At 48.4% G+C, this 12,445-nt stretch overlaps 1 protein-coding gene across 2 annotated transcripts in view; it reads right to left on the bottom strand.

Annotated features, from left to right (window-relative positions):
* Mertk (MER proto-oncogene, tyrosine kinase) overlaps window positions 1-12,445 on the bottom strand; it is a 100,283-nt gene that overhangs the window by 47,355 nt on the left and 40,483 nt on the right. For both annotated transcript variants that reach the window (XM_046462820.2, XM_046462821.2), the window contains exon 5: window positions 3,490-3,576. In XM_046462820.2, coding sequence (XP_046318776.1) covers window positions 3,490-3,576 — 87 coding nt within the window. The remainder of the gene's footprint in view (window positions 1-3,489; window positions 3,577-12,445) is intronic.

The raw sequence follows: 12,445 nt of genomic DNA, 5'->3' as shown, positions 1-12,445 counted from the left end.
AAACTCAAGTGTGAAGCACTGTGGGGATAGTCAGAGGCGAAATGATTAGATGGTGAGAGCCGGAACCTAATCAGTGGATTAATCCAGTGACCTGGGTTAATTGGGTGGTAACTGCAGCCGGTAGGGTGCAGCTGGAGAAGGCAGGTCACATGTCTTTGGGGTTTATATTTTTGTCCCTGGTGAGCAGAGCTCTCTCTCTCCTGGTGGCCATGACCCGAGCTCTCTGTCCACCACACCCTTCCACCACGTTGTGCTGCGTCACCTGGGGCCCAGGTTACGAAGTCGGCTGTCTAGGCACTGAGACCTCCAGAACTGAGTCCCCAATAAACTACTCCTAAGTCGCTCTTGTCGGGCATTTTGGTCCCAACAACACAAAAGCTGACTGCAACCACCAATGACAAGAGGGCCCTGTGAGTAGACAAGAGGGTGGCACAGGGCTGTGTGTGTGTGTGTCCGTGTGCGTGTGTGTTCGTGTGGTGTGTGTGTGTGCATGTGTGTCTGTGTGCATGTGTCCGTGTGCATGTGTGTGTGTGTGTGTGCGCGCGCGTGTCACGTGTGCCTGTGTAGGGGATCAGCTTTCCACTAGGCCAGAGGTGAGAATCAGAGGACAGGGCAACTGCTTCTGCTGGGGGAGGGGTTCATGCCATAGTATGCCTGCAGCCACCTGGGTCCCCTGTGGGACAGGGAGGGCTATCTCAGTGACAATCCAAGGGGGATTTGAAAGCTTGGGGCATCTCGTCTTTTCACATTGAATTTAATTGTCAGTAAAATTTAATCTAATACAAGATGATGACCAGCATTCTTGTGTGCTTACCATAGGCCATTTTGTGTCATTTGATTGTTGCTAAAAACCCTATTAGAGAGGTGGCTTTACAGTCCCTTCCTGCAGATGAGGAAGCTGCACAGAGAAGTTAAAACTTGCCACAGGTCACAGAGGGGTTATAAGCAATAGAAGGCCCTGAGCTCAGGACTGAACGACCCCAGAGCTTGTGTCCTCGGCCAGGATGAGGGAGGCCTACTGTGAGTGACGTAGGCAGACAGGCAGGAGCACCCACGGGCCCGGGAGGCTAGTCTACCACCTACCCAGGCATGGCCTGGGCACTGTGACATGCCTGCTCTACACACAGTCCCCTCTGTGTAAATGGGGACAGGGAATACCTGCTCCGTGAGGCTGGGGTGGGGCAAGCAAGGTCACATGTGTGGCCTGAGCTAGGTGGGGAAGGAAGGAATGACAAAGGACAGCAGGGGGTGGCCTGGGCCATGTTCAGCAGGGAACCATTAAGATGATCTGATGGACCTGCCTCTTCTAGATCCAAATCTGACCACATACATTCCAGCAATAACACTTTGCGGGAGGTGTCAGGAATTGAACCCAGGGAGCTTTACCCCAGAACTACGTCTTCGGCACTTTCTTTATACAGATATACACTTTTGAGGCAGGATCTTACTAAGTTGCTGAGGCTGGCCTTGAACTTGCAATCCTCCTGCCTCAGCTTCCAGAGAGCTAGCATTTCGGGGAAATACCACTGTGCCTGGCTTCATAGCAATAACAATTTAGAAGAAGGAAGTCTTGGTTTCTCTGACATAAATTTTACAATAAATTTTTTGAAAGCCCCAAACACAAGTTTGGGAAACAAGATTCTTTACAAATTTTCACCCACTCACAGATTTCTGAAATTCCCAACATATCTTTTGGAACTGTCATAATGGGACTTGTAAAAAAGGAAGGAAGTTAAACCCTTCCTCCAGGGATCACTTTGGGTTTGCTCACTTTTAAAAAAGTTCCAGTGAACTTTTAGAAACCGCCCTTTCAAAGCTGGGTGCATTGGCACACACCTGTAATCCCAGCTGCTTGGGAGGCTGAGACAGGATTGTGAGTTCAAAGCCAGCCTCAGCAAAAGTGAGGCGCTAAGCAACTAACTCAGTGAGACCCTGTCTCTAACTAAAATACAAAATAGGGCTGGGGATGTGGCTCAGTGGCCAAGTGCCCCTGAGTTCAATCCCTGGTTCCAAAAACAAAACAAATAACAACAACAAAAAATAACATGGAACTTTCACAGCTTTTGTCCAGACAGACAACCTGCTGAAACTAAAATCAGCAAAAGAGAAGAAGAGCTTCTTTTGTAGTTTTGCACCCCTCTCCTGTGTGCCAACCTCGACCAGCACCAGCTCAAACAAGCTGCTTCTTTCCTGCATTGTTTCCCCAAGGATAAGATGAAAGAAACACGGTCCCAATATTACCTCTCCAGTGTATGTGATGTATCCAAATTATATAATATATGTATATGTAATATGCAACATATGGTGCATTTATGTAATTTATGTTATTTATTAATAATATTAGTAATATAATTAGTAATAGATATGTATTAATTTTATATTAAAATTAATAACATGATTAATAAGTTATGTTATTCCATATATTATATGAATACACAGTATTTATTATATAAATTATAATATAATTTATGCATATGATTTATAATACATTATGCATATGATATATGATATAACATTATTATAATATATATCTAAATTAAGATCAGATGGCAAAACACGAGGGGTGCTTGGATTCTAAGAGTAAGGGAGAAGACGTGAGAAGAGACAGGGTGGCTTTAGGGTGACCCTTCCTTTCAGTTTCAGGTTCCAACACCTCTGGTTACCACACCCTTGGGTTCCAGAGGAGGGAGGCCACGTGGAGGGTTGGAAGGTCCCCCCAGCCTGCTTCTGTCACTGTCATTCCCAGGGCAGGACACTCAGCCCACTGAAATCCAAGCTCACAGGAAGCAGGGAGAGGAGGAGGAGGAGCAGGAGCTGGGTCCCCGCCGAAGACAGACTGTGACCTGCTCTTTCCTCCCGGCTCCTCCCGCTAAGTCAGCAGCTGGGGACACTTGTGTCAGGCCCAGGTGGCCCAGAAAGGACAGAGCCTACTCCCTGGATTGACCCCTCAAGCAATCCCTCCTCCAGGGCTCTTCAAAGTTGCTGGGAGAAGCTCAGGGTGGAGGTGGAGGAAGGAGCTACTCGTCTCAAAGGTGAACATGTCAGAGCTGCTGTGTTTACCAAAGGCTTATGTGCCAGGTATCATCATTATTACTATTTAATGCCAGAGATTGAACCCAGAGCACTTAACCACCGAGCCACATCCCCAGCTCTTTTCATTTTTTATTTAGACACAGTGTCTCGCTGAGTTGCTTAGGGCCAAGTTGCTGAGGCTGACTCTGAACTACTGCCTCAGCCTCCCCAGCTGCTGAGTTACAGGTGTGTGCCACCGCGCCTGGCTGTGCTAGGACTGTGTGAGCCCTTTATTTGCATTAGATCATTAAGCCTAGGTTCTGTAATTATCTCCGTTTTTCAGAACCAAATGCTGAAGCCACAAAGGTGAAGTGACTTGTCCGAGGCCATAAAGAAAGTCAGTGGAAAGCCAGGGCTGGACGGGAGCAGCTGTCTACAGGAGCTCACCCCAGGCATCCCAGCCCCAAGCCCACTCACCTTTGATGTTGATCTGCACACCCTCGGACACAGTCAGCCCTTTGTCGTTGTGGGCCTCGCAACTGAAGACCGCCATCTCCGTCAGACCTGCAGTGGGAAGGCACCATGAGACCTGGAGTAGGGGACGGGCCACTCCTACCAGAATCCTGGGCTCAGCATTCAACCATTTCTCGGCTCACCACTTCAAGCCCAAAGCACAGAGTTCAGTGAGAAGGTGTGCAGACTGCAGACGACCAAACCACGAACACAGAAAAGCCCCTGGTCCCAGAGCAGGCAGCCCGGCACCCCAAAGGCAGCTCCTTCCCCTCCAGACTCTGACTGGGGAGGAGGCAGGGTTGATCAGATTTTCAACACTGGGGGAGAGGGCAGACTCACTGTCCCAGCACCAAGAAGAGTGGGTTCTGAGGTGGGTCAGCCGGTTCCACTGTACCCATGTCACTCTGTGGGGGACATTTCAGAATACCAGGAAGAGCAGGGTGAGAGCACAGGGTCAGCATTTCAGATGAGCTTCTGCCGTGAAACCTCTGCTACCAGCAACAACTGATGGGTTCCCAGAGAATTGCTAAGTAAACACAGGCCCTGTAACTAAAGGGAGGGAAGACGCCGAGCCAAAGGAAGAAGAGTCTGTCACTTCAGAGGTGAGAGACACCTGAGAAATGGATCTTGGTTTTTAAAACCACCCTCCAACGAAAGGAACCAGGACTGCGTGGAATAAGGGTGGCTCTCGGTCAGGGCAGGAGCAGAGGGAAATCACCCAGACCGGGTATGTACCACTTGACGGCGCATCCAAGGGATGAGCCCGCGCAAGCAGTTCTTTCTGATAGTACCAGGGATAGAACCTGCAAGTGCTCTACCACTAAACCACATCCTCAGCCCTTTTTTCCTCTTTCTTTTCAGACAGGGTCTCACTAAGTTTCTTAGGGCCTTGCTAAGTTGCTGAGGCTGGCCTCCAACTTGGAAATCTCCTGCCTCAGCCTCCGAGTTGCTGGGCTTACAGGCGTGCACCACCATGGCCCTGAAGGAGTTTCCAACAGCCAAACTGGAACAATCTGAGCAAGAAGATAACGTAGCATTGCATTATAACCCCAAATACAAAATCAGCACTCGGAGTCCACATGATATGGGAACAGCACCTCCGGCCCGGGCTTCCTCCTGGAAGGGGAAAGCCCAGTGCGATCCTAAGGAAAGTGCAAACTGCTGCAAACACCTGGAAAGGGCCAAGGTCAAGGACACACTACACTAACTACCTATCTTTAAATCTGGCTTCTCCAGGACCTCGAAAGTGAAGGTGGGATTTACCCAGATCCCTTGCCCGCCCCCCTCCCCGCTTTCTTTAGATCTGAAACTGTGCTAAAATTCAAAAGGTTATGTTTTAAAAACACAGCTCTGTCTACTGTTTTGGTTGATTCTGCATCTCTGGCACACAGAAGTGTCACTGGTAAAGAAAATGAGGTATATATACACAATGAGCTCCATTCAGCCACAAAGAAGAATGAAATTATGTCATTTGCAGGAAAATGGATGGACCTAGAGACCATTATGTTTGTAAAATAAGCCAAACTCAGAAGGTCAAGGGTTGAGAAACCTCAAGGTATATGGAAACCAGAGAGGAAAAGGAAAAGAAACGTATGGTGGTGGTGGTGGTGGGGTCTCAAGAAAGTCAAAGGGAGGTCAGTAGAGGAGGGATCAGGACGTAGGAGATGGGGGGGGGGAGTGCTGGGAGTGATATTGGCCAAATTATATAGTTATATTGTGTGCATGTACAACTATGTAACATCAAATCCCATCATAGGCACAACTATAATGCACAATTAAAAAATATGGAGGCCGGGCTCAGTGGTGCATGACTGTAATCCCAGCAGCTCAGGAGGCTGAGGCAGGAGAGTCACAAGTTCAAAGCCAGCCTCAGCAAAAGCAAGGCTCTAAGCAACTCAGCAAGACCCTATCTCAAAATAGAGCTGGGATGTGGCTCAGAGTTCAAGTGCCCCTGAGTTCAATCCATGGTACCAAAAAAAAAAAAAGAAAGAAAAAGAAAAGAAAAGAAAAAAAAAAAAGCCAGGTGTGGTGGCTCAGGCCTATAATTCCAGTGACCTGGGAGGCTAAGGCAGGAGGATCACAACTTTGAGGCCAGCCTTAGTCCTTAAGCAACTTAGCAAGACTCTGTCTTAAAAAAAAAGGGGGGGGGGTGGGTGGGATGTGGCTCACTAAGTGTCCCTGGGTTCGATCCCCTGTACCAAAAAAGAATTGTGAAAAATACATATCACCTCTTGGATATGTTGAGGCTTGTATTCTAAAAATTTTCATGATTTAAGCAGTTGCAAGGGGCTGGGGATGTGGCTCAAGCGGTAGCGTGCTCACCTGGCATGCGTGCGGCCCGGATTCGATCCTTAGCACCACATACAAACAAAGATGTTGTGTCCACCGAAAACTTAAAAAAAAATAAATATTAAAAAATTCTCTCTCTCTCTCTCTTAAAAAAAAAAAAGAACTTAAGCAGTTGCAAGAAACATAATTTGAGGACCTTGGGTATCTTTTATGTGTATTGAATACTGTCCTTGAACTTGCTGAGCATGCCCTCTACCACTGAGCCACACCCAGCCCCACCTCGAATATCTTGGCACTAACATTGACATTGCCCATTGAAAACACTCTTTTTCACTGGGGGTTGAATCCAGGGGTGCTTAACCACTGAGCCACATCTCCAGCCCTTTTTTATGTGTTATTTGGAAACAGGGTCTGGCTGAGTTGCTTAGGACCTCACTATGTTGCTGAGGCTGGTTTCGAACTTGTGATCCTCCTACCTCAGCCTCCAGAGCTCTGGGATCACAGCATGCACCATCCTGCTCAGCTTCTTCACCAGTCATGTACTTCTCCCTGAGAATTCCATCCTAAGAGCATTCGTGTGTGTTTGAAAGTCTTTGATGAATAACCCTAGGATTCTTCTTGACATCAAAAATACACTGAAATTGGAAGAAATTTCTTTCTGCTGGGTTGATTCTATTTATTGTTAGGATTCAACTGCTTAAAACAACATAAGTAATCTTTAAACTTAAAAATGACAACTTTATTAGTAGTGCACCTTTTTTGCTGGATAAAGTTGGAATTTTCTGTCGATACGGTGGTCAGGAATTTCTTAGCTCCAAGTCAATGTAGCAGGGCAGCCGTTCTCAAAGCACAGCTCAGGGATTCGTTCCAGGACGCACCTTTCCCCACAGTCAGTCTTTCTCAAGTAAAAACCATTTTCATAATAATAACATGTTGTCTATTCTTTTCGCTCTCATTGTCTCAGGAATGTATGATGGAATTTTCCAGAAGGGTTTTCCAGACGCTGTATGTTGTGTGATGACCTCATAACTCTCTCCATTAGCCAAAAGAAATAGGTGCTGTGTATTCTTGTGTTCTAAAATTTTTCCATTTTAATTTCTAATTCAGATGCAGTTCACATAAACAAAAGCTGTTGGGTTCTCAAGAATTTTTTTCTTTTATATTGTAGATTTAACACAAGGTGCCTAACCACTGCCCACATCCCTAGTGCCTTTAAAAAATTTTTTTTTGAGACAGGGTCTCACTAAGTTGCTTAGGGCCTCACTAAGTTGCAAGGCTGGCCTTAACTTGTGATCCTCCTGCCTTAGCCTTCCAAGCCACTGGCATTACATCTGCCACCACAGCTGGCTGGATTGGTTCTCAATAATGCTTAAGACTGTACAGGGGTCACTTTTAACCTTCCAGGTCCTGAGCTCCCAAAGGCGATGCCCAGGTCACCCGCGAACTTGCCGGCTCGGTTCTTGTTCAGGAGACACAGGGGCTCCCTCAGAAGGCCCTGGGACCTACTCACCCACACTTTTTATGTTCTGGGGGACAGACATGCAGGTTAAACCCACCATTGGACTTCAGTTATTCTTATCAAAACTCTCAGGAAACACTACAAAGAACAAAATCTATCCAGCCTGGTCAGGAGCAGAAAGTGGAAGACCACGGTGCAGCTGCAGGTCCTTAGAGTGGGTGACGGACGCACCCCCTGGGCCTGGGAGGCTTGTCCACGTGGAGGGGCAGCGGGGGGGGGGGCACCACTGGAGGTCAGGAGAGAGGGCGTTTTCTTTCTCTCTGCTTCTTTACAAAGTGTCCACAGCTCAGGACAACTATTCAGAGCAGGCCTCCTGACGCCCACAGCAGCTCAGAAGTGCCAACCACTGCAGCAGGGTTGGCACCCACATCAAGGACAGGCCACGGGTGCGCAGAGACGCAGAATCCAACCAAACCGAAGGCACCCTCCCTGCAAACCAGACACACCCTTAAAGCCCAATACAGACTTCCATATTAGCGGGGTTTACTGGGGACTGAACCCAGGGGCACTCACTCGTCCACTGAGCCACATCCCCAGCCCCTATTTGTATTTTATTTAGAGACAGGGTCTCCCTGAGTTGCTTAGAGCCTCTCTGCTGCTGAGGCTGGCCTTGAACTTGCGATCCTCCTGCCTCAGCCTCCCAAGCCACTAGGATTACAGGGGTGCGTCACCTTGCCGGGCCCAATACAGACTTCTTCATGTTCTGTGTGTGTGTGTTGCTGGGGACGGAAGCCAGGAACTCGCTCCTGCTAGGCAGGTGCTCTACCACTGAGCTGCAGCCCCCCTGCTCAGTTTTTTGAGTTAGACTTTTATGGTTTAGGACACTAGCTCCCCACCCAGAGGCTCACTTCTGAGTCTGGAAGGACCAGGGATGAGTGTGCACTAGGAAGATGGCTTCATCTCACTGGCCGGTTCCCCTTCTGTGGATGGACAGTAACTACCAGACTGGAATAGATCTGTTTGTTTTATAGCCCAAACCCTTGTGGTTTTCCAGGGAGAAAACCATCCACCCCCCTAGGTCTCTGAAGTCTCCACCCTGCCTCCTACTCTCTCCTGAACGTCCCAGGCCACCAAGCCCCCAGTCTGCCCAAGCCAGGGCTCTGCTCCAGGCCACCCCCTCACAGCCACCAGTTCTCCTGCCCAACTCCAGGATCAAGGCTCACGCCCCCCTTGCTTGGTCTTCTGCTGGTTTGAAAAAAAAGATGGCTGTGACACAGATCCAAAGGAAGTTGTTAAGGAACATTCAGTAAACAGGATGTCCCCTGGAGGAAAGGACAATCGGAACTGCTGAGGAAGCACTCCTAGGAAGACAGGCCAGTTCTTGGGGGAGTAAGCAACCCTGCAAAATGACTACAGGAACAAGTTTGCGCCTCATTTAAGTTTTCTGGTGTCCACTTTTCCGCCAAAGAAAGCAGCAGTGGAAGAACACACTCCAGAGACAAAGAGCGGGGCTCAGAACTTGGAACTCTCCCCGTCCTGCCTGAGGCAGTTAGCAAGGGCTCACCGAGTCCTCACTAGCCATCATTTTTCCAGGAGCTGAGGATATCCATGGATAAAACAAAGGTCCCCGCCCTTACAGAACTCACATTTGCATGGAGGAAAATGGACAATAAACAATAATCTCAATAAGTCGGTTGCATGCTGTGTCAGAAGGTGGTAAGTACTATGGAGGAACAGAAGAAGATCAGAGGGTCAGGGTGGGTGGGAAAGCAGGCTGTGATTGCAGGTGGCAGAGGGGCTAGAGGCAGCTCTTTTGAGAAATGAACTCTGGGGAAAGACCTGGGGTGAGGAAATTTGGGGGGTGAGCTGGGAGTCTCCTAGCAAACAAAACAGGTAAGGCCTTCACTTTTTTCTCAGACTGGGGTGAGAAACTTGGAGCTTTGAGCAGAGGACTGATGTGATCTGACTTGTGTTTTACTAGGATCTCCCCAGGAGCTACACAGAGCACAGACTTTAAGCAAGCATGTCTCTTAATAGCTCTAAATTGTTTCCTGATTATAAAATAAATATTAAAAATGCCTAACTATGCGGGGTATGGTGGTGCACACCTGTAATCCCAGGGGGCTCAGGAGGCTGAGGCAGGAGGATCATGAGTTCAAAACCAGCCTTAGCAAAAGCGAGGCCCTAAGCAACTCAGTGAGACCCTGTCTCTAAATAAAGTACAAAAGAAAGCCGGGGGTATGGGTCAGTGGCTGAGTGCCCCTGAGCTCAATCCCTGTATCCCCCCCAAAAAAGCCTGACTATGTCACAGCTGTCTGTGAGATTCAGAGTAAATCTTTACAGAAAGCACTGTGAGACTTCCATATGGATTTGTATAAATTCTGGCTATTGTAACTGTTACTATCATCACAATGAATGTTAATACTATAGCCAACTAAATAAAATGAAAACTAGCTTAGCCATCTTCTGCATGTGGATTTAAACATAAAACGAGTGTTTTTAGCAAATAAAAAGTCAGAGCAGCACAAGTCCATCACTGTCAAGGAAAGGGCAACTGGAAATGGACAGTAACCAGTGCATACAAAAATAACATGAAAAAATTGGAAATCCCAGCAGGAAGCATGCTAGTCCTTTTTTTTTTTTGGTACCATGGATTGAACCCAGGGCACTTAACCACTGGGCCACATCCTCAGCCCCTTTTATATGTTTTATTTAAAGACAGGGTCTTGCTAAGTTGCTTAGGGCCTTGATAAGTTGCTGAGGCTGCTTTGAACTCATGATCCTCCTGCCTCAGCCTCCTGAGCTGCTGGGATGACAGGAATGCACCATGGTGCCTGGCTCCTTTTTTCCTCTTCAGTACTGGGGAAGGAACCCGGAGCCTTGCACATCCTGTACATGCTGGGCACATGCCCTGCTACAGAGCCACCCCCAGCCCTGTCAACCATTCCTGTAGACTGCCCCTGGGACAAGGGCTTTAAATTCATTTCACTGAATCCTTATAAACATTTTCTTAAGTAGCCACCACTGTCCCTAACTTATAGAAAACGGTTCAGTGCTTGCCCAGGGGCCCACGACAGCAGGGTGGCACCAGTCTACATGCCCACCCAAGCCAGAGATCTTCAGCACTAAGCTGTGATGTGCTCCACTGTCATTGGTTATTAAATAAATACCATCCACTTATTTATTTTTGGTGTTTGGTGTTTTTGTTTGTTTGTGTTTGAGGTGCTGAGGATCCAAGCCGGGACGTTGAACACGCTAGGCAAGCGCTTCATCCTTGAGCAACACCCCCAGTGCCCCCCGACAAAGTGCTTCTTTAAAAGGAAAAAAAAAATTTTTTTAGTTTGAAAGTCTTTCAGATTCACAAGAAGTTGCAACACTAGCGGAGGCGTGCACCCTTCACCCGGTCCCCACCCACGGGTTACAAGGATCTTACATCCTCCTGGTACAAAAAGCAAAACCAGGAGAGGCTTGGGTACACTGCTGTTCACCACAAGGCAGACCCCATGAGACCGCACCAGTTTTCGTCTTGTGTGGCTTGGGGGAGGGGAGGAGGAAGTTTTACTCCCAGGTACAGATTTATGGCCAGAGAATTGTCTGTCACCCAACAGGAGCTCCCTTGAGTCACTCCTACAGGAACAGGCTGTCCCCTTGCTGAGTCCCTGGGAAGAACTGGTCTGTTCTCCAACAGGGTCCTGTGGTCAGCGGGAGAAAGTGATCTCCACAGCGCCGCATGCAACCTGTGCTTGGCTAGGTTCCCTCAGAGTGGAGTCCTAGAGGCAAAGCTCCTTGGCTCTTGTCCCTTAAAGACAGCTCTGTATCACAGAGGGGAGGAAAACTTGTATCGAGAGGGGAAAAGCATATGGCCTTCCTTTTCAAAATGAGTTTTTCAATGGAACCAACCTGAGTACCCTCCAACAGATGAATGGATAAAGAAAATGTGGTTCATATACACAGTGGACTATTACTCAGCCATAAAGAAGAATGAAAGTATGGCACTTACTAGTAAATGGGTGGAACTGGAGACTATTGTGTTAAGTGAAATAAGCCAGACCCAAGAAACCAAAGGCAGAATATTGTCTCTGATAGGTGGATACTAATATGCAATAACACAGGCAGGAGGGAAGAAGAGAAGTTCACTGGGTTAGACAAATTGGAATGAAGGGAAGGGATGAGAAAGGGAAAGACAGTGGAATGAATCGGACATCACTTTCCTGTGTTCGTATATGAACACACGACCAGAGAAACTCCACGTCATGTCCAACCACAAGAATGGGAAGTTATGCTCCGTATATGTAGCATATGTCAAAATACACTCTAGGGTTACGTACATCTAAAAAGAACAAATAAAAAAACATGCTTACACAGCGAAAAAACTAAAACATAAATAAACTTGATCAAAGCGGTTTGACCTCCAGGCCCATCTAACCCACGTCCCCAGGTGGAATTCTCTCAGTAGAAGGGACGGGGCAAGAGCCCCCAGAGGTCATTGTCAAGAGGGGCTGGGTCCCCCTGTAAGCCTCCTCAGTGGGTGGGGGACACAGGCAGCTCAAGACAGAGGGGTCTCTGACCCAGTCCCCCAGCATGCACCCGGGGGAGGGACTCAGGCATCAAACCAAAGCTTGGGCGAGGTTAAAAATGGATGTAACTAGGTTTTTCTGCAGTTCTTGCACAGCGTTACAAAATCCAAAGGCCTGGGAACACTCAGCAAGCAGCTGGCCTGACAGAGTCCCTGCAGGCGGTCGGTGGCCTGTGCCACGCAGGGCTCTCCCTGACTAACCCAAGCCTCCTCTGGTTCTGCACGGGGGATCTGAAGTCCTGGGCTGGGGCGGGGCTCAGAGGTGGAGCCCTGGATTCCACCTCCAGCACCACAAAAAATACAAACCCCATTCTAGTAACTTCACAGAACGGGCAAAGGCCTGGCTAGAGGGCGCTGTCCCACGGGAGGCTCATTAGGCCTCAGGAACAGCCCCCCACCCACCCACCCCCGAAGGCCAGGCAGGAGACCAGAGGATCTTAAAAACTGTGTGGTAGTAACCCGTGGGTACTGGGAAGTCCAGCCAGAAATGATAACCTGGTATTTTAGAGGAATCCCTCTGCTGAAACGGAGAGTGACTCACTATGTAGGTGGCTGGGGGCACAGGGCACGAGGACATGCAGCCCAGGACCGTGGTT

The sequence above is a fragment of the Marmota monax genome, unplaced genomic scaffold (assembly GCF_021218885.2).
Source record: "Marmota monax isolate L192 unplaced genomic scaffold, Marmota_monax_Labrador192_F-V1.1 WCK01_AAM20220418_F8-fsc00245, whole genome shotgun sequence".
Classification (NCBI taxonomy): Eukaryota; Metazoa; Chordata; class Mammalia; order Rodentia; family Sciuridae; genus Marmota; species Marmota monax.
This window is presented reverse-complemented; position numbering and strand designations above follow the sequence as displayed.